The 21,943-nt window shown below is 43.3% G+C and overlaps 3 protein-coding genes across 9 annotated transcripts in view; 2 read left to right on the top strand and 1 right to left on the bottom strand.

The window, feature by feature from the left end:
- Nucleotides 1–325, bottom strand: part of BRCC3 (BRCA1/BRCA2-containing complex subunit 3) — a 70,613-nt gene extending 70,288 nt beyond the window's left edge. For 2 of the 5 annotated variants that reach the window (XM_082447884.1, XM_082447885.1), the window contains exon 1: nt 129–325. In XM_082447884.1, coding sequence (XP_082304010.1) covers nt 129–251 — 123 coding nt within the window. In that variant the 5' untranslated portion in view covers nt 252–325. The remainder of the gene's footprint in view (nt 1–128) is intronic. The other 3 variants (XM_082447886.1, XM_082447888.1, XM_082447887.1) reach the window with 2 other exon arrangements.
- Nucleotides 326–845: 520 nt separating this feature from the next.
- CMC4 (C-X9-C motif containing 4) lies at nt 846–10,824 on the top strand. 2 transcript variants are annotated; one of them, XM_082447908.1, is made up of 3 exons: nt 846–984; nt 8,059–8,126; nt 10,458–10,824. In XM_082447908.1, exons 2-3 carry the CDS (start codon nt 8,069–8,071, stop codon nt 10,598–10,600), a joined length of 201 nt encoding a protein of 66 aa, XP_082304034.1. In that variant the 5' UTR covers nt 846–984; nt 8,059–8,068; the 3' UTR covers nt 10,601–10,824. The 2 variants fall into 2 exon arrangements, with proteins under 2 accessions (XP_082304034.1, XP_082304035.1); XM_082447909.1 differs by lacking the exon at nt 846–984 and adding an exon at nt 6,999–7,132.
- MTCP1 (mature T cell proliferation 1) lies at nt 847–8,126 on the top strand. Of its 2 annotated transcripts, none has more exons than XM_082447907.1 (5): nt 847–984; nt 5,998–6,149; nt 6,269–6,439; nt 6,521–6,572; nt 8,059–8,126. In XM_082447907.1, the coding sequence occupies exons 2-4, from the start codon at nt 6,045–6,047 to the stop codon at nt 6,566–6,568; spliced, it is 324 nt and encodes a 107-aa protein (XP_082304033.1). In that variant the 5' UTR covers nt 847–984; nt 5,998–6,044; the 3' UTR covers nt 6,569–6,572; nt 8,059–8,126. The 2 variants fall into 2 exon arrangements, with proteins under 2 accessions (XP_082304033.1, XP_082304032.1); XM_082447906.1 differs by lacking the exon at nt 8,059–8,126 and adding an exon at nt 6,668–6,802.
- Nucleotides 10,825–21,943: the final 11,119 nt, after the last annotated feature.

Below are 21,943 nucleotides of genomic sequence, written 5' to 3'. Positions count from 1 at the left end.
ACGTCCAAGGATCTGAGTCAGGAGTGCCTGTGGCCTCCGCAGCCCTGGGCGCTGGCAACACCCAACCAGGCGACACGGTGGGGCTGCTCAGCAGGGTTCCGGCCGGGCTTACTGGCTGACTTACTCACCTCCCCTATGCACAGCCCCATCACCTCCTCCTTCTCTGTGCTCAGAGCGTGGTTGAGACAAACTAGGAAAGCATCCGACTCCAGATGAACCGCCTGCACCGCCTGCACCACCTGCACCGCCATCTTGGTCTGGTCCTGCTCACGTCCGCCTCGGGCCCACTCGGGCCTGGCCAACCGGCTGCTCCGGCGCTTGGGTTCCGTGGGGGCGGGGCCTGGGGCGCGGGGCGGGGCGGGCGGGCGCGCGGGGGCGGAGCTTGGGACGCGGGGGCGGGGCCGGCCCGGCGGCACCTGGGAAACGCCCGCGCCGGTTGGGGCAGGCGTGGCCGTCGGGGCAGAGGGCGGTGGCCGGCCGCGGTCTGGACGTCGGGCCGGGCGCGGGGGGCGGCAGGGAGGCGGCGCTCTCGGGCCGCGGGCGGACGTGGTCTGTGAGGAGCGCCCGGACGGCCGGGCCGGCGCCTCCTGAGCGCCGGCGCCCATTTTGCCCGCCCGCCGAGAAGAGCCGTGCGCGGCCTACACGCTCCGGGGACCTCCCTCAGGCGGCATCGCCGCGCGCGCCGGCCTCTCGAGCCCAAGGGACGCTCTTTTGAAATTCGGTCCTGAGTTAAGGTTTTCTTTTATTTTGTTTTGTTTCCAAGTTAGGGGCCCTGAATTTGGGACCACTCTCTTTCCCTGGACCACTTCCGGTGGCCGGCCCGCGCCCCGTAACTTCGGTTCGGTGACCTCGGCCCGGAATGCCCCTCGGCTCGCCCCGGGCTCACGTCCCGATCCCGGCTTGAGTGGCCCGGGGTGGGTGACCTGAAGTTGTAGCCTCGCTGCTCTCGAGGCGGATAATTAGCCCAAGAAACACTATATTCATGTGAGTAACCTCTTGGCAGAAACAGTGTTATACTGTGTCTGAAAAAGTATCACTCCTAAGCTTGGCGGCTGCTACTTTCTCCAAAGGCTTTTAGGTATTTATTTGTTCGATACAGGGAAGGGGAAAGGGGAACTGAAGTTTCTGTTCGAGGTCGGATGTATCGCAGATCGCAGCAGATATGCACAAGTTTCCTCAGCTCGCCTTGTCTCGGTGATATCAGACCTGGTGAAATTATATGTAAAAGTAATTTTCTTTTGAGGTGTGATAAACATGCAATAGGGGACAGTACACATCTCCCACTCCCGAGGCTAGGAATTACACGCGGATTCTGGGAACGATTCGAAACCAAAGAAAAATCTATGCCGTGCTGCCGCCACGGCCAGTCAGTGCCTCTGTGGGTTTGATCTGCTTCTCTGTTCCGTGTGTAGTTGGGAGACAGGCGGACAGGGCAGTACTGGAAAGGGAACATGCCCAGGGTGCTGCTGGAGGTGTTGATGCTTTGCTCTTTTCTCCCAAGTCAGTTCCAACCCCGATCTCCCCACAAATAGGGCCCACGTCCAGTGGAACTATCTGGAACATCCATGCCAGCAACCTCCATTTTTACCTAATGTTTAAGAATCATATTGCACATCCTTCCATGATTAATTTTGATAATGATGAAGCTGGGGCGAAATGTCAAGTGTGCAATTACACTGGACCCATCTAATTTTTCTCTTAAGCTTCAATTTTACAGCATATATTATTTTCAATGGCTATTCGCGGCTAGTATGCCCTGCGCTGATGGTGCAAGTATGGCTGTTCTTCTTTTTATGTTTTGTGATGGGACGTCTTGCGTTTATAAGCACTTTTAGGCAGCTTCGAGAAGAAAAACACCTTTTGTCTATGGTTGGTGTTAGTCAATCTCGTATTCCACAATGATATTCTCTAACTTTTATAATGCTCATGGCTGCATTTTACAGCTCTAAAGTTTAATTGGAGTAGAAAAAACTATTAACATTTATGGCAAGCTTATCATGTGCTAGACACTTTACTAAGCATTTGTATACCTTGTATGTGTAAACTGCCCCAATTGGAATCAGCCTCTGCAACTTCCTAGCTGTGTTACCTCATGCAAGTTAGCTAACTTCTCTGTGCCTTACTTCCCTCATCTTTATGTGGGGGTAATAATAGTATCCATCTAATGGGTGACTGTGAAGATTAAAAGAGTCAATATATAAACATGCAGGAAGTGCTAGGTAAGCGCTGACAGTTACGATCAATTTGTTCTTTAATTCTCATTTGACATCTTAGAAAACTGGAGTGTAGAGAGCTTAACTTATCCGAGGTCACAGAGCTAGTAAGTGGCAAAATCAGCATTCATACACAGGCCGGGCTGACTCCAGGGCTTGGTAACTTCACCCATTGTAAGTAGATAAGTTTATTAACTGACTTCAAATAAAATAAGTGTATTCAACTGATTCATGTTTAAAAACTGTTCAAACACCTGGAAATTAAACCAAATTATACTTCTTTTAAAAGACACAAAATAATTCATTCTGTAAATGAAAAATAATGGTTTTACTTGCATTACCTACCTAAGCAAGCCCTTCTGTGTGGTCTGTCTACTTAAAACATAGTTTACAAACTGCCTTACTAAGAAATATTCTGTCTAGGCCAGTGTGGTCCCTGGCTGTGGCATCAAGGTAACCCCCACGGGGACAATCTTTTTTAGTGCATTCATGGGTAATAAAGGTATATAAACCCTTTTTTTTTTTTTTGGCCGCGCCGTGCGGCATGCAGGATCTTAGTTCCCCGACCAGGGATTGAACCTGTGCCCCCTGCATTGGGGCCGCAGAGTCTTAACCACTGGACCGCCAGGGAATTCCCTATAAACACTTTTTTGAATCCATTTGAATTTGGAGCTGGTAGTATTCCTTGAGTTGAGTGGAACAGGTTTATGTTCTGTGTTTTGTATTGCACATTGTGCCTAAGTTTATCTCGAGGTTTTCAGAGATTCATCTTAGTTCAAGGGGTCCTGGATTTTGTGCACAACTGTCATATGGAGGAGAAAGTTCTCTAGTCAAATAAATTTGGGGAATGTTAAAATAAAGGTTCTTTACTGCATAACTTGCCAGAGCTTTTACTGTACTTACATGCTTTATGATTCTACAAGATTCCCAAACTTATTTGACCAAGGAAAAAGTTAGGGACAAGTGTTCCAAGGATCACTTTTAGGGAAACTGTATTCCATTCATACAACCTGCGATTTTGTGGCTTTGATCTTGATCCCTCTCACTGAGCCTTGGCTTTTCTCTGCTGAGGCTCTTGATTCGTGCTCACAGGGCAGCTTCTCAGTCCCTTGATCACTGCAGTTGCCTTTCGCTGGGCCTTCACGCTGTCTCTGGTAGCGCATGCAAGTCCAGGGTTGTGTGCTGGCGTTTGTTCCCAGGTTCATCCTGCTGATGCCCAGCATGTTGTCCTTCGGGTCACAGCAGCACACCACGCTGCCTTTCTTCTGAGAATATTTTGTAGTGACTCATAGGCCTCTTTGTAGTGATTCTTACTAACTCAGAGCATCCAATTTGTTTGCCCTCTATGCCAGTGGAATTATTTCCTTTTAATGTCGGTATAACCAGTAAAATTTTGCTTTTCATTCAAAACAGATTTAAATGTCAATGTGTCAACGTGTTAGTTGTTGCTAGGACCTATCTGTGAAGTTGAGATGGTCCTAAAACCCTTAACATTTGGTTTCTACTTTGGGGGGGGCACGTGTTTCTTTTGTACTCAAAATTCAGACTTTAATATATTTTATTTTGACATTAGTATTTACTGGGTTTTGTTTTTATCTCTACTTTCCAAAATCTTGGGGAGAAAGAGAGGCAGAACAATTGTATCTGCTAAATGGAAAAAAATGGCTTTGAACAAAATAATGTATAGCTATATAACAGACCCAGAGAGTCACTCTCTACCCATGCTCATGTGGCCTTTGCCTCCCCTCTCTACTCAGCATACGTATCCATCCACTCACAGGAACACTGTTTGACTAGTATTTGAGGCTGAGGGTGTCCAGTGCTGTATTATTCCTTCTGTTGAGGTGCTTATAACACTGTACTGGGGTTGGGGGGGGCGGACAGGACTTGTGAAATAAGCAGAGCAAAATGTGAAGCAATTTATAATTAGCGGTCAAATCTGAGTTTTAGTTTAGACATAAATGCTACAGTATTCATAAGAGGCAGGAAGTTTTCATCAAGAAGGCAGGCACCTGCCCTCTGCGGTAATAGTACTGAGATAGGCAGAGAGGCCCGGGGAGGAACATTAGGCGAGTGGAAAGCGAGAGCAAGGATACGGCGCTAGACATGATGAACCTGGTGTTGGGGGAAAGTTGGTCTCAAGTACAGTGATAGTGGTGCTTGCTGGAAATGGTGACAGGTGGGGTGCACCAACTGAAGAAGAGGAAGAAGTCCACGACAACTCACAAGTTTTGAGTCCGCAGGATCAGGAGAGGCTGTGTTGCCACTGCGAGAAATCAGGATTTGGTTTAGGAGAAGGTGTTCCACTTTAGGTGAGTTTGAAATGAGAGAGCCCTATAAGACAAAAGCTACGATGGGCTCGGAGTCAGGTCCACTCAGGGTGCAATGGGCGAGGCAACTGTGATGCTGATAAGTTATTCACTACAATCAGACCATTTCCTAAGTCTATAAAAGATATTTTCCACTTACCTTTTAGGGAAGGTAAACTAACAATGTTAAGGAAAAACAACAACAACAACTCAGACTCAGATTGTTGTTCTTGAAAAGAAGGCTCGGTTCAGCTCAATTAGTTCTTCTTTCTGGCATCATCCTGTGTTCTGGCATCTCGTTTCCTCTTGACAATCTCATTTTGAGGGTTTAACAACCTCCCAAGCTGTGCTGCAGTCCCTCTCCTACCTAGAGGCCGCCTAATGGGAATAGGAGGCCTCTGGTTTTGGAGCAGATCCCCCAGTGCCGTGTCTGCGCTCTGCCCAATGTAGACACCCAGTGAAAGTGCGCTGTGACGCTGTAAGCTGGCTCCAAAAGGTTCATTCCTGTAAAATGCAGCTCAAGTTGTTGTGAGGCCCTGAATGAGACCCAGACCTGGGCGGAGGCTCCTTATGGGGTCGGAGCTGAGTCTGCATTATGGAAAGAGTTTGCCCAGAAGGTGTGCTTCCTTTACACCTCGCAAAGGGCAGATGGGCTTTTCTGACCTTCTGACTTGGGAAAACAGAATTTAAACCCACGCGTCTATGGAAAAATGGGCTCCTATGACATCCTGAAGCATTATTAAAATGAAACAAGGACCTAGATGGGTGACTGTCATTTGCTGTCTCTCAGCTCTGAATCATCATGATCCCCAGGGTCTGTTGCAACTGAAAAATTCCATGATGCGACCATAAGTATTTTCCCTAAAATGAAAACTCCCTTCTGGAAATGCCTAGCCATTATAAGTAACCTTTCTAAGCAAACTGATAAATAGGTCGTTTGCCCTTAAAACAAACTTCTAATTTCAGTTTAGAAAGCCATGCACATTACATGATTTGACCTTCACAGTCTTACCTTTTAAAATGGAAACTGCTTGGAAGGGGCTTTTACCTGGAGAATATGGCATGCATGTGTCTGTTATACTGCTTTCCTGCCCAAATAAGTGTGCCCTTATGCGCACTCCTGTGCATATTCCGTTGCTCACTACATTTTGTCAGATGCTGCTTGCTGAATGCAGAGACTGTGAGACCACTGCCCGGCTTCCTGTAGCGCTAGGCCTACATTTCCACGGAACCCCTCACCTAGCAGAGTTCTTGAGTGCTTCGCGGTCAGCAGCATCAGCCGAGGTTCTGCCTGAGTGTCACTTCAGTGTCTGCCAGGGAGCTTCAGACGTCCTCAGTTCTGTTTAGGCTGTTCAAATAGACATAGATGAGGTTTGCTTCTAGTTGGTGGTTGCTAGTACCAGGTCACCTTGCTCATTGGTGAGTTCATTCCAACCCAAAAAGTCACACCTGTGTCCTGTGCGCGGGTGCTGCAGGCTTAGGTGGAGAAAAGCAGGGCTAGAATTGGAATCCAAAGCCCAGGATGGCAGGAGAGGATGTGGGGGCTCCACCCGATCACCTCTGGGTTCACCAAGAGGGTATCTACCGCGACGAACACCAGCGCACGTGGGTGGCCGTCCTGGAAGAGGTAACTGTTTACATTTTGTTTCTTTCTTTCTTGATTTTTGCTTTCAAGCAACTTGGTTTCTAACCAGTCTCAATATCCTGAAGTCTTTGGTTTTATTTTTGATCGTTTCTTTCCATTAGGAGACGAGTTTCCTAAGGGCACGAGTTCAGCAAGTTCAGGTTCCTTTAGGTGACGCAGCCAGGCCAAGTCACCTTCTCACCTCCCAGCTACCTCTCATGTGGCAACTCTACCCCGAGGAGCGCTACATGGATAACAACTCTCGCTTGTGGCAGATCCAGCATCATTTAATGGTACACATGTTGCTTAATAATTTTTCATTGTACTGGGACCCTTATAACAGAGTACTCTATAAACTTTTCTTTTTCTGACAGGTCAGGGGAGTACAGGAGCTGTTGCTTAAGCTTTTGCCTGATGATTAATCTGGTATGTATTTCTTTTTCTCCCCTGTCCCCACCCCCCCCCCTTCTTCTTTTTCACCCTATTCGATTGTGGTGATTTTAATGATCTTTTTTTTCCAGGTGCTGGGATTCTAGGAAGATATGCCCCTCTGTTCTGTTCAGTATATGGCAATCACGTCATCCACCACTGCAGTGCACCCACCTGTGGGCCTGGGGGGAGGGAGTGGGTTGAAAAACTGCTCAAGAACACAGAAGTTTAGGAAGGGTCATGAAGAACACCGAAAGTGGAACTGCAGAGAAAGGGTTATGCAGGCAGAAAGCAAGTCAACAAAAGCACTTAGTTAGGATACGTAACTTGAAATTGACTCCTTTGGAAATTGCCGTAGAGCCGTTAATGGACATCATCAGCTGGAACTGGGGTCTGATGAATCCCACAAAAGTCAGCACCTGCCACAGAACAGATGCCCTGACCACCAAGGACTTGGTACTGGTTTAGAGAGAAGAGAGCAGCTCCTAGCAGCATCAACATCTATTTGTCGCTTATTTGCCCTGCAGCAATTCACCTGCCTTTCCTTCTCCCATCCTGTAAATATCCTAGGTTTTGCTCCAGTGTTTCCCATCCCAGTACTGACCTAACTTGGATCTACTAAGAACTTAGGGGGCTCTGAGAAAAAAAAAAAGGGGGGGGAGATCATTTGCATTAATGAAATTAGCTACAAAGGCTCCTGGGCCTTTTTCCTTTCTGAAATTGTGTCTTCAAATTTTTAGAAGTTGCTGATCAGAATCGTGGGCACTTAAATTTATTCTCTGGTTACAAATATTTTAAATAAGTTGGTTTCTGTAAGAACTCCAAAAAACATTTTAGCTGCTTACCTAGCACCTTTCTCAGGAAGTAATAATGGCACCAAATATTGCTGATTCACTACCTGATAAAGAATTTCCTGAGTTAAAATACTCATAGCAGTTTATATACATTAAAAGAAAGGTTTTACTTTTTAAAAAATCTTGGGAATGATAGCTATCACGTGTTGAGTCCTTACTGCCTTCCAGGCACTGTTCTATGCACTTTATATACTGTATCACGTTTAATCCTTCCATCAATGCTTTCAGGTAGGTATGATCCCTATTTTACACACAAGTAATAAGGAAAAAGGCTCAAGGAGTTAAATCATTTATCAAAAGTGGTTCTCTGAGTGACAGAGCCGGGCAGTGGGCCGACTTGTCAGGCTGCAGCACCGGCTCCTCTAGCCCAACGTTGGTTTACAATAGTCAAGATGAGTTGAAGTCAAGGGTTTTTTTTCCCTATGTAAAGCTATTTATATCTTCCAAGCCAAATGGAATATTATAAAAATACAGTTAATTCATCCTATGAGCAGGAAGAATATTTTTTAGTGTAATTGTTTTCCAGCAATTGTAAGAGCATACTGCTTGTCTCAGAAGAAAATTCCATCGAGGGGCTTTAAAGTCTTTATGTATAAAAGACAAAATAAAAATCATTTTTCTTATTTTAGTTTTCTGGATATGCCGCAGAAGGATCCGTGCCAGAAACAAGCCTGTGAAATACAGAAATGTTTACAAGGTAGTATGTTAAATGCTTTTCTATATTTATCGACTTTATCTGTGAACTAACAAGAGAACAATTGTTCTTTTTATCAGCAGACTATATTAACTCCTCTCAGAATGTAATATTTCTGTAACTAACTTATCTTAAAGATTTTCCTCACTGTGTCTTCAAGGATGGCAGAAAATAAAAAGTGGCGTGACCTAAGCTCGGGATTTACAATCCTGGTTGTACATTTAGAATCACCTGGAGGGCTTCAAACACTTGCCTAGAACAGTTAAATCAGACTCTCTGGGGGTGGGGTCTGGGCAGGAATCAGTCTAAAAAGCTAACCAGGTGATTTTAATGTGCAGCCAGAGTTGAGAATTACTAAGCTGAACAAAGTCCTTTTTAAAAAAGACTAGTTTTAAATGGGTTGGTTAGACTGCACTGTGGCTGACAACTCACTTTTTAAAAGCAGTCAGGTTAGAAGGGGTGAACATACAGTTGGCATTCAGGCAGCTAACTCTTAAAGGCAAAAGTAAATCAGCTAAAGCGTATTTGATGTCAGTGATTTGTCCATTTTGTTTTAAATAAGCTGATAAATTTGACCATATGCTAGAGGATTTTACTTTTTTAAATCAGCAAATGGTTACTAGCAGAACAAACAGAAAAGGCTACAAGGCTATCTGAATTTGAAAACTGACTTTTTGGATAACTTTTTCCCATTACTAAAGTAATAGATAGAGATGGATGCCCACTAAAATATAGAAAGGGAGGAGGGAAAAATGTTCAGAGTTCACCCAAAGACTCACCACCAAATAAAACCCTTGTCTGTATATTTCCTTTGACTTTTAACTTTCATTCTTGGACTTTTCATTTTATGGTGTAAGCAATATTTTTAAAATCTTTTAATCTGAAATGTTAATGTATAATAATAATGCCATTTTATTCATCCTTTTCTTCCCTTCCTCCAAATTTAAGAAAAAGGAAGGGGAATTCCCTGGAGGTCCAGGGGTTAGGACTCAGCACTTTCACTGCCGTGGGCCCGGGTTCAATCCCTGGTCAGGGAACTAAAATCCCGCAAGCCTCGAAGCGTGGCACCCCCGCCAAAAAAAAAAAAGAATGTTCTTCCCAATTTCTTCTCCCAAATAAATTCTTACCTGATTCTATCTGATTCTTACCTGATTTGAATTAGCAACATACAGCTAAAGGAGAACACAAATCAAGTTAGAACGGGTTACACCCCCCTCACTACAATGTGGGTGGATTGAGAGCTAGAAGGGCTAAGAGTGAGCATTAAGTACTCCCTGGATGACAAGCTCAGTTGTAAGGGCTTTAAATAATATTAAGCTTTAATCCTTGCACCCATGAGGTAGATACTACTGTGACCCATTTTTATAGATAGGGAAATCAACACAGAAGCTATGTAACTTGTCTAGGGTCACAGAACTATTAAGGGGCACAGTGATGGTTTGAACCCCTTTGGTCTGGGTCCAAACCTGGACTTAGCCACCCAACCATACTCTCTTTCTAATCAGAATTGTCTTTCCTATCCCAGGCTAACTCCCATGCACCCCATTTTAGTACTGGGGGACTCATCACCTGCAGTTGACCTAGGACCTTTAGGTCAAGTCCTCCCTGACTTAGGGTCTATGTATAGCAGGGATCTGCAAATGTTTTATGTAAAGGACCAAACAAGAAATATTTTAGGATTTGGAAGTCAGGAGGTCTTTGGTGTGTGTGTGTGTGTGTGTGTGTGTGTGTGTGTGTGTGTGTGTGTGTGTGTTTCCAACCTTTTGCAAAACCCATTCTTAGCTCAGCTGTAAAAAAGAGTGGAATTCAACCCTGAGGCTGCAGTTTGCCAACCCCTAATGCACAGACTTGGTAGGGAAGGTTCAGCAGCCACCTTAAACTGAGTGCAAAATAATGTGCATGGTTCCTGCATTTCTCTAATTCACCAAATTAACAAAAGGGATTAGTGACCAAACACACACACACACACACACACACACACACACACACACACACACACGAGAGAGAGAGAGAGAGAGAGAGAAAGAGAGAGAGAGAGAGAGAGAGAGAGGAGGTTAAAAACCACTGCCCTGGAAAAAGGCATGTAAGTAATCAGCGTTAAAGAAAAGGAAATTATATGTAAAAATACCTTTCGACCACTTTGTACATCATACTTCCTTATTAACCTGTTGATGGGTCTCTAAATCAGAAAGAATTCAGTGGACTTGGCTACACCCTCTTTCCTCCAGGTCTGTAGATACAACAAAGTGAAAAGGACTGGGAAGCTCAGATCTAACCCTCCCTGTGCCCCAGTCCTATGAGATCATGACTAGGGTCTGTGTATCTGTCTTTCAGCCAACAACTACATGGAATCTAAGTGTCAGGCTGTCATCCAAGAACTGCGTAAGTGTTGTGCTCGATATCCCAAGGGAAGATCTCTCGTCTGTTCAGGATTTGAGAAAGAAGAGGAAGAAAAGCTGACGCTGAAGCCCACATGACAGTAAAGTTCTGCTGAGAAGCAAACTGCTGCCCCACATTTCCACCACGCGGGTTTTATCTATCCTCCTGACTCTTTCTTCAGGCCAGGTAGCAGCAAATATCAAATGAAAAAGTCAACTATAAAAGTTAATATGCCATCTATGCAGAACAAATATAAATATATTAAACAAATAAGTAGAATGTGATAAAACTGAGCTGCTAAAATAAACCTTTTAAGTGAAAATTTTTGGTTTGGTATATGTGATATGTTGACTTATTGTTACCGAAGTCAGATTTGGCTGCTTGCCACTCAAAAGCCAATAATGGAGAGACAAGTATCAGTGGAAAAGGTGCTTTAATCAGAAAACCCGGCAACCTGGGGAGAAGGTGGGTTTGTGTCCGGAGACCAACCCCAAAGATTCTGCTCAGCCATGACATTTTTTGGGGGTTTTTTAAAATTTATTTATTTTTGGCTGCGTTGCGACGAGCGGGGGCTACTCCTCGTTGCGGTGCACGGGCTTCTCATTGCGGTGGCTTCTCTTGTTGCGGAGCACGGGCTCTAGGCACGGGGGCTCAGTAGTTGCGGCATGTGAGCTCAGTAGTTGTGGCTCGCGGGCTCTAGAGCACAGGCTCAGCAGTTGTGGCACACGGGCTTAGTTGCTCCGTGGCACGTGGGATCTTCCCCGACCAGAGCTCAAACCCGTGTCCCCTGCATTGGCAGGCAGATTCTTAACCACTGCCCCACCAGGGAAGCCCCACCATGACAGTTTTTAAAGGGAAAAACGGGGTAAGAATCTCAGTGAATCATCAAGGAAGGAGGTTGGATTCTGCATCGTTCTCCTTTGCATGCAGACTGGCTGACTTTCTTCAGATGTTTTCTTGCCCGTGTGATCTGCGTGCAGGATTGCTTAGGGGGGCTATTGTGGGTAGAGAGCTAACTACTTCTATCTAGGAAAAGAATCAACAGGTTAGACAAGGCATGGTGTGCATTCAGGAGAGTATAAGTCAGGAGTTAGGTTAAACTGCCTGGTGATCTCATTCCTATAATTAGGTTCTTTTAAGGTTACAGGGTAACAGAAATGGGCAAACAGGAAAGGGGTAAAAGAGCTGCTTTCATTATAACAAAATATGTATTTGGTTTTTGTCTCCATTCCTGGCACTGTGGTCCTAAAACCCTTAGAATTTCCTAAGTGATAAGTGCAATAAAGGTGTCTTCTGTTATGTTAATGAGACTTTTGAAAGCCCTTAGGTAACCTTAGGATGGGGGCTGGTTGCCACGGGAACCAACTTGCAGGGTTAGAGGGTTAGAACTTTCAGTTCCCACCCCCACCATGACCTCTGGGGAGGGAAGAGGGGCGAGAGGCTGGAGAAGATTGAGTTCAATCACCAACGGCCAGTGATTTAATCAATTGTGACTTGTCAAACGATCACAGGAAAATAATAGAAAGCCAGTGAATCATCAAAGTAGTAATTAGTGAAAGTTTATTGTGCACACACCAAAAAGACAGTTTGTGAACACAGAGCACTCAGACCAACACGTGGAATGAGCAGCTTACACAGCATGAGGGAAGTGACTGCTTATTCTTCACAGTGATTGGTTACAATATTAGAATTTTCTTAAATGGTAGGGAATTGGTCAGTGGTTAACCTCATATCAGCCTTAGGAAACAGTTTAGCTTATGCTTTCCAGAAGCATAAGCAAGAAATGACCCAGGTCAGGTTAGTCTCCTAAAATAAGCTAAATTAATCCTTGCTTGTGTGACTAAACTGGTTTTGTCTGTTCACGGAGTTTTCAAGGTAGGGCCTTGTTGTTTATCCATTCTATATATAATAGTTTGCATCTACTAATCCCAAACTCCCAATCCTTCCTTCCCCCACTTGTCCTCCCCCTTGGCAACCACAGGTCTGTTCTCTGTGTCTGTGAGTCTGTTTCTGTTTCGTAGATATGTTCATTTGTGTCATATTTTAGATTCCACATATAAGTGATATCATATGGTATTTGTCTTTCTCCTTCTGACTTACTTCACTTAGTATGATAATCTCTAGGTCCATCCATGTTGCTGCAAATGACAAAATTTCCTTCTTTTATATGGCTGAGTAGTATTCTGTTACATATATGTACCACATCCTCTTTATCCATTCATCTGTCAATGGACATTTAGGTTGCTTCCATGTCTTGGCTATTGTAAACAGTGCTGCTATGAACGTAGGGGTGCATGTATCTTTTTGAATTAGAGTTTTCTCCAGATATATGCCCAGGAGTGGGATTGCTGGATCATATGGTAGCTCTATTTTTAGTTTTTTGAGGAACCTCCGTACTGGCTGCACCAATTTACATTCCCACCAACAGTGTAGGAGGGTTCCCTTTTCTCCACCCTCTCCAGCATTTGTTATTTGTAGCCTTTTTTTTTCCTTGGCTGCACTTTGCGGCTTGCAGGGTGTTAGTTCCCCAACCAGGGATCAAACCTATGCCCTCGGCAGTGAAAGCTCGGAGTCCTAACCACTGGACCGCCAGGGATTTCCCTGTTATTTTTAGACTTTTTAATGATGGTCATTCTGACTAGTGTGAGCTGGTACCTCATTGTAGTTTTGTTTGCATTTTTCTAATAATTAGCAGTGTTGAGCATGTTTTCATGTGCCTATTGGCCATTTGTATGTCTTCTTTGGAGAAATGTCTATTTAGATCTTCTGTCCATTTTTCGATTGGGTTGTTTGTTTTTTTTGTTATTGAGTTGTATGAGCTGTTTGTATATTTTGGAAATTAAGCCCTTGTCAGTCGCATCATTTGCAAATATTTTTCCCAGTCCAAAGGTTGTGTTTCATTTTGTTTATGGTTTCCTTTGCTGTACAAAAGCTTATAAGTTTGATTAGGTCCCATTTGTTTATTTTTGCTTTTATTTCTATTGCCTTGGGAGGCTAACCTAAGAAAACATTGGTACAATTTATGTCAGAGAATGTTTTGCCTATGATCTCTTCTAGGAGTTTTATGGTATCATGTCTTATGTTTAAGCCTTTAAGCCATTTTGAGTTTATTTTTGTGTATGGGGTGAAGGTGTGTTCTAACTTCATTCATTCACATGCAGCTGTCCAACTTTCCCAAAACCACTTGCTGAAGAGACTGTCTTTTTCCCATTGTATATTCTTGCCTCCTTTGTCAAAGATTAATTGACTGTAGGTATGTTGGTTTATTTATGGGGTCTCTATTCTGTTCCATTGATCCATATGTCTGTTTTGTGCCAATACCACACTGTTTTGATTACTGTAGCTTTGTAGTATTGTCTGAAGTCTGGAGGGTTATGCCTCCTGCTTTGTTCTTTTTCCTCAGGATTGCTTTGACAATTCTGGGTCTTTTGTGCTTCCACATAAATTTTAGGATTATTTGTTCTAGTTCTGTGAAAAATGTAATGGGCTATTTGATAGGGATCACGTTAAATCTATAGATTGCTTCGGGTAGTATGGCCACTTTAACAATATTAATTCTTCCCATCCAAGAGTATGGGATATCTTTCCATTTCTTTGAATCATCTTCAATTTCCTTTATTAATGTTTTGTAGTTCTCAGCATATGTCTTTCACCTCCTTGGTCAGATTTATTCCTAAGTATTGCTTTTGATGTAATTTTAAAATGGATTGTTTGTTTACATTCCCTTTCTGATATTTCATTGTTAGTGTTAAGAAATGCAGTCAATTTCTTTTTTTTTCCTGCTCCCTCCTCCACCCCTCTGCCCCTGCAACCAATTTCTGTATGTTAATCTTGTATCCTGCTACCTTGCTGAATTCATTGATTAGTTCTAGTAGTTTTTTTTTTTACTTATTTATTTATTTATTTTATTAATTTTTTTGGCTGTGTTGGGTCTTCGTTTCTATGCGAGGGCTTTCTCTAGTTGTGGCAAGTGGGGGCCCCTCTTCATCGCGGTGCACGGGCCTTTCACTGTCACGGCCTCTCTTGTTGCGGGACACAGGCTCCAGACGCGCAGGCTCAGTAGTTGTGGCTCACGGGCCTAGTCGCTCCGTGGCATGTGGGATCTTCCCGGACCAGGGCTCAAACCCATGTCTCCTGCATTGGCAGGCAGATTCTCAACCACTGTGCCACCAGGGAAGCCCAGTTCTAGTAGTTTTTGTGTGGAGTCTTTAGGGTTTTCTATATATAGTATCACGTCATCTGCATATAATGACAGTTTTACCTCTTCCCTACCAATTTGAATAACTTCTATTTATTTTTTTCTTGTCTGGTTGCTGTGGCTAGGACTTCCAATACTATGTTGAAGAGAAGTGAGAGTGGGCTTCCTTGTCTTGTTCCAGATTTTAATGGGAAGGCTTTCAGCTTTTCACCATTGAGTATTGGATTGGCTGTGGGTTTGTCATAAATAGCTTTTCTTATGTTGAGATATGTTCCCTCTATACCCACTTTGGTAAGAGTTTTAATCATGAATGGATGTAGAATTTTATTGCATGTTTTTTTCTGCATCTATTGAGATGATTATGGTTTTTTTTTCTTTTGTTGATGTGGTGTATCACATTGATTGATTTGCACATGTCAGACCATCCTTGTGACTGTGGGATGAATCCAACTTAGTCGTGGTGTATGCTCTTTTTTATGTGTTGTTGGATTAGGTTTACTAATATTCTGTTGAGAATTTTTGCATCTATATTCATCAAAGATATTGGCCTGTAATTTTCTTTTTTGGTAGTGTCTTTGTCTAGTTTCAGTATCAGGGTAATGGTGGCTTCATAGAATGTCTTTGGGAGTGTTCCTTCCTCTTCAGTCTTTTGGAAGAATTTGAAAAGGATCAGTATAAGTTCTTCTTTGTATGTTTTGTAGAATTTGCCTGTGAAGCCATCTGGCCCTGGACTTCTGTTTGTAGGGAGCTGGGATTTTTGTTTGTTTGTTTTATTACAGATTCTATTTCACTTCTAGTGATTGGTCTGTTCAAGTTATCTCTTTCTTCTTGATTCCGTTTTTTTGGGCTGTATGTTTCTAGAAAATTGTCCATTTCTTCTGGGTTGTCGAATTTGTTGGCAAATAATTGTTCATAGTATACTCTTATGGTTTTTTGTATTTCTGAGTTATGAGTTGTGATTTCTCCTCTTTCATTTCTTATTTTGAGTCTTCTCTCTTTTCTTCTTGGTGAGCCTGGCCAGGGGTTTGTCAATTTTCTTTACCTTTACAAAGAACCAGCTCTTGGTTTTATTGATTTTTTTTCTATTGTTTTTTAAACCTCTATTTTATTTATTTCCTCTCTGATCTTTAGTAAATCCTTCCTTCTGCTGACTTTAGGTTTTGTTTGTTCTTTTTCTGATTCTTTTAGGTTGTGGGTTAGGTTGTTTATTTGAGATTTTTCTTGTTTCTTAAAGAAGGCCTGTATTGCTGTGAACTTCCCCCTAAGAAATGCTTTTGCTGCATCCCATGGATTTTGTATGGTTGTGTTTTCATAGTCATTTGCCTCAAGGTATTTTTTAATTTCTTCTTTGATTTCATTGTTGACCCACTGGTTTTTTAGTAGCATGTTGTTTAGTCTCCATGTAATTATTTTTTTCTCGTTTCTTTTTCTGTGGTTGATTTCTAGTTTCATGCTGTTGTGGTCAGAAAAGATACTTGAAATAATTTCTATATTCTTAAATTTGTTGAGGCTTGTTTTGTGCCCTAGTATGTAGTCAATCCTAGAGAATGTTCCATGTGCACTTGAAAAGAATGTGTAGTCTGCTTTTTTTGGATGTAATGTCCTGAAAATATCAATTAAGTCTGTTCTGTTGTATCATTTAGGATCTTTCTTGCCTTATTGATTTTTCTGTCTCAAAGATCATGTCCACTGATGTGAGTGGGTTGTTAAAGTCTCCTACTATTATTGTATTCCCATCAATTTCTCCCTTTATGTCTGTTAGTATTTGCTTTATGTATCTGGGTGCTCCTATATTGGGTGCATATATGTTAACGAGTGTAATATCCTGTTCTTCTGTTGATCCTTTTATAATTATATAGTGTCTTTCCTTATCTTTCATCATGGGCTTTTGGGTGATCCTATATTGGGTGCATATATGAGTTTTTTATTTTAACACTGTGTAATGAAGCCTCCATAAAAACCCAAAAGGATGGGGTTCAGAGAGCTTCCGGGTTGGTGAACCAGAATGCATCCACATGTCAGGAGTGGATACACTCCAGTTCCATGGGGACAGAAGCTCCTGTGTGTCAGACCCTGCTGGTCCTCACCCTGTGTACTTCTTCATCTGGCTGTTGTCCATCTATATCCTTTATAATATCCTACATAATAAACTGGTAAACATTTAAGTGAATGTTCCTCTGAGTTCTATGAGCTGCACTAGTAAATCAGTTGAACCCAAGGAGGTGTCGTTGGGAAACTCAGATTTAAAGCCAGTTGGTCAGAAGCACAGGTAACAACCTGGACTTGGAATAGGTGTCTGAACAAGTGGGTGCAGTATTTTTTTTTTTTGTAAAATTCAACCTTTCCTAAAATTGCCACTTTTGGATGATTTCTGTATTGACCAACTTTACCCACACAACAAACAACCTCACATCTCAGTGACTTACAGAAACAAACAGTAATTTCTTTTTTAAAAAATATTTATTTATTTGGCTGCATCAGGTCTTAGTTGTGGCATGAGGGATCTTCGTTGCGGCACGCAGGCTCTAGAGTGCACAAGGTCAGTAGTTGAGGCGCACGGGCTCTCTAGATGTGGCGCACGAGCTCTGGAGCATGCAGGCTCAGTAGTTGCAGCACACGGTCTTAGTTCCCCCAGGGATCGAATCTGAATCCCTTGCACTGGAAGACGGATTCTTAACCACTGGACCACCAGGGAAGTCCCAAGTGGGTGCAGTCTTGTGGGACTGAGCCCTCCACCTGTGTGACCCAGTCAGTGTCCAATAATTCGGAGCAAAGTGTCCTTCCAGATGCCGGTAAGAATATTTCTTTCCACTTTTGCATCCCCCACCATAGTGCCTAGCCCAGAAGCCACTTAATATTTGTTCAGTGAGTGGCAGGAAAGGCATATAAATGATTCTTGGAATATTTAATGACTCTTAATTTATCATCAGGAGAGAACTGGGGAAAAAAATTCTTTGGAAGTTAGGCAGCGACAGAACTAGAATTCTTAAGTGGTTTATCTACACTTTATAGCCTCATAATCAAAACCTATTCCAGTGGGTCCTGATGGTGCTGACACAAGGCTACTGAAGCTGTGTGACTTCACATAGTGGTTCAGGAGGGGACAGTATCGACGGGGCCATTTGGTTTCCTCAAATAGGTGCTAGAACCACCATCACTCTACCCTCCCCCGCAAATAAAGAAAAAAGATGACTTCTTAAGCAAGAGCTGAAACAAAGTCTGATGGGTCCTTGTCTTAGTCCATTCGGCTTGCTATAACAAAAAGACCATAGACTGGGTGGCTCAAACAACAGACATTTATTTCTCAAAGTTCTGGAGGCAGAAAGTCCAAGATCAAGGTGCTGGCAGATTCAGTGTCTGGTGAGGGCTCTCTTCCTGGTTCATAGGTGGCTGTCTTCTTGCCATGTCCTCACATGGAAGAAGGGACAAGGGAGCTCTCTGGGGTCTATTTTATAAGGGCACTAATCCCATTCACGAAGGCCTTGTGCTCATGACTTCATCACCTCCAAAGACCCCCACCTCCAAATACCATCACCTTGGGGGTTAGGATTTCAACATGAAATTTGAGGAACCACAAACATTCAATCCATAACAGGGAGGATCCCTCCTTCCCTCTGCCAGCATGCTAGAGAGAAGCTACATTGCTGTGAACAAACTAAGATAGTCCCTGATATTCAAATAAATACCATTACTGTTTTGAGACCAAGTGTTCTTTAAAGCAGCGTTTCTAGGAATTGCTGTAACAGGTGGAAAAAAGGCTTGCCTGGCAAGGTAAGTTCGGGAATGCTAGGTTACACAGAAGTAAACAGGTTTCTTTCCTGTAAGACTTCAAAGCTTTTCATATGCTCATGTGAAGTATGATTCTTTGGAAAGGACTACTGTATGCAATACTTGCCAACTTGTACCAGCAAACCCGTTTTGCAGATAGCATCTCTCAGGGGAGGGGAACATCCTCCTGAGACTTGGAGAAATGCTGCCTTAAGAGATGTTTGGTCCACAAACTAGGGAAAGAGTGCTATATTCTCATAAAATCATTTGAAGTCTTGTGTTAATAGTAGAACAATTTAATGAAACATTTTATAACTACATTTACATCATATACAAATCTAAATTACATTTAAAAGTATCAGTTGATAGTGGTGTTGGATTCACATTAGCAATCACTACATGATCAAAGAGATTGCTCTCCTGTGCTTTATTACAAAATTATTTTTATTGAGTTAACTACTCAAGTTTCAGACTTCTTTTTCCCCAAGTATACTCCTTTCTTTAGGGCTCCTAAAGCTTCAAGCAATTATTCCTTCCTATCTTTAAACTCAGTACTGTCTCAGTTTCATTCAACATCTATTAGCAGACACTGATTTCAATCTTATTCTTCTTAGCTATTACTATGACATACAGGGAAATAAAAGAGACATCAAAGAAGCTTAACACTTACCAACTGTTTTTTATTTATTAGGGACCATGATTAGCACTGAATCTCAGTCTTCAGGGAAGAGCTGGGAAGGTGAGAAATATGATCTCATCCTCTATTTAGAGACTTCTTAAAAGCCTGCTGTAAGTGGGCTCTGAGTGATGCTAAGTTTCATCACTTGGTTAACTAGTGACTGAGACACACCTCTCCACTGGAAAGGTAGTTTTCCCTTGGTCATGGGAGGTCATTTGTGGGGTGATGATATGTTGGCACCATATGAACACTTCATTACCCAACAACCTTCTGCCCAAGAGCTTTACATCCACTGATGACAGAAGGCCCTGGTCGGCCATCATGCTACTCATGCATCCACTCCACACGATTCTTATAACATTTAATAAACTAATATTATACTCTGTTCAGTATTTGGAAGGCATCTGAAATTGTATGGCACTTAATTTAAAAGGCATTAAAGGCCTGTTCAGCAGAGCTGTGACGTTATTACACCAGCTTCCAAGTCTGTAGTTCAGTGGTTCCCAACTTCAGATGCTCCTCAAACATGAGGCTGCCCCGCCGCTACCAGTGTGACCAGAGCCTCCAGGACGGCAGCCAGGCAAGCAAGGATGCGACCCACTGCTCTCAGTCCTCATAACGGCATTTTTACCATTTCAAATTCACGACGGTAGTTTTGGTGTTTCAATAAGCTGACTTTACAGTTTTCTAAAAACGTGAAGAAAGTGCAACACTCGGTTTTCGCTAGAAAAATAGTGCTCTTGAAATTCACGATTCCTTAAGTATCAAGTATCAGAGACATAAGCCACACTGTATGATTTCTGGGAAATCAGGTCCAGAATAAGGTATGTTTTCTGCCCAATTCTCCAAGAGATCACACTACTATCGTGGAAGTGCTTAAGAAGCCCCCAGACCTAGAACCATGACAAAGAAATGAAGCTGGTGAGCTGGTGGAGGGAGCAGAGAGGGGAGCAGCCTAATTTTGCCTGCAGGGTCCAAACCTGGCCGTGAGCAAATTTCCCTGAGAGAAGAAACTAATGTTTCATCGTGAAACATTAATGATTCTCAGATATTTAAAATCTATCCCTACACCATTATTTTCAATCAGAAATTTATTACATCTCCCAAACTACACAAAAGTAGAGGTTTCAAATAAGAGCGCAACCATTAGTCATGTCCATCTTTCCGGCAAAAGTCAAACAAAACGATGATGGAGAGAACATTTTCACAGTAGTTAAGCATTTCAAAACCATGAGCACCCACCCCAAGAGTATGTTAGCTAGAATTATGTAAGATTCACTCCTTTAGTCATGTCCTGTGTTCTGCCAAGTCCAGTAGGGAGGGCTGTCAGCCTGTTAATGAGTGTCGGGAGGCTGAGGGGCGGGAGCAGAGAAGTGGCCCGGATGGGCAGCCGGAGGAAAGTCAATGACAGTGACACTCATGACAATGGGGCCACTCAGGCGGAGGTGTCCCCAAGCTCAAACCGTGTTAGCAGTGAGGATACAGAGCCTTAGCAAGACTGAAGACACGGGAGTCTATTTGTTGGCCCTGAGCGGGCAGCAGCCGGAAAGCAGAAATGCCCCTGATCCCTCTCCCCCTCCTTTGCTTATAGCTCCCCATCCCACCTGGCCCATCACAAGGAGGGATGCTGGGTTCAAGGGTGGTCCAGAGTGGCAGAGATGCCAGGAGGGGAGAGAAGGAGGACACGGGGGCTCTGGGGTGAACAGCGAAAAGGGAGAAGACCCTCATAGGCACTCTGGCCACCAGCTGTCAGAGGTTCTCCGGTCCAGGCCCAACTACAGATAGGGAAGCCCCGAACAAGGGGAGCCAAAACCCAAACACGGTCAAAGTGACGACTGAAAACGCTTAATCCCCCTGTCAGTCAAAGAAAATCTGCCATCTCTTCAGCCCCCCCATCACTAAGGAGGCGCAGCATGTTATTGGATTCTGGGTACTGGAGAAAAATGCATCATGAAACAGGCCTTGCCAGTCACATGGAAACAGAGTATCCATGGGTGACGTTGCCTGGTCCTGGTGTCTCAGTTTTGCGTGAAGGGGTGGCAGCTGTTCTTTGGGGGGAAACCTCTCACTTCACCACCTGAAGCAAAGCTGCTGACAACAGGGCCTCCATTTAGAGGCTCCCCTAACTGCCTGGGGGAGCTCTCCGAAATGCCACCAGTGACGAGCACCAGAGCACCGCCACTGTTCAACCTCAGCACCCACTCTGCCCGGCCACCCATGGTGGCCCCACTCAGCGGGCAGAACTCAAGGCCATCCTGATTGCAATGGGGTGAGGCCAACCCGGAACACTGACCTCAACCACGTCCCTCAGGTGAAAGCTAGAATCTTACTTCAGTCTATTCTCTATTATAACCCGCTCAAAGCAGCTTAGAGCAACCTGCTAATCCTTGTCATCACCAATAATCACAGGAAAAACAGATGGAGAAAGGCCACCCCACCCCACTACCTGCAGCCCCCATTCCACGGGTCTGAGTGGGGTCAGATGGGTATGATGATAGGGTATTGCACTTATGATTTTTAAGATGACTTCTTACCTTTTACAGACACATACCAAAATATAATAAAATGACACATTTGGTATTTGTTTCAAAACGATTGATAAAACAAGCTATAATTTGATGATCATTATAGGTGGGTGATGGACACATGGGGGTCATTGTACTATTTTCTGTATTTTTATACATGTTTGAATGTTTCCATAATAAAAAGTGAAAAAAAATTTGAGTTCTTCTATAAAAATATGGAACAATGTGGCTCATACCGTTATGATTTGTATATAATTCATACATGTTACAA

Source organism: Balaenoptera physalus (assembly GCF_965194825.1).
Source record: "Balaenoptera physalus genome assembly, chromosome: X".
In the NCBI taxonomy this organism is placed as follows: Eukaryota; Metazoa; Chordata; class Mammalia; order Artiodactyla; family Balaenopteridae; genus Balaenoptera; species Balaenoptera physalus.
Note: the sequence above shows the minus strand (reverse complement) of the source record. Positions and strands in the feature narration are given on the sequence as shown.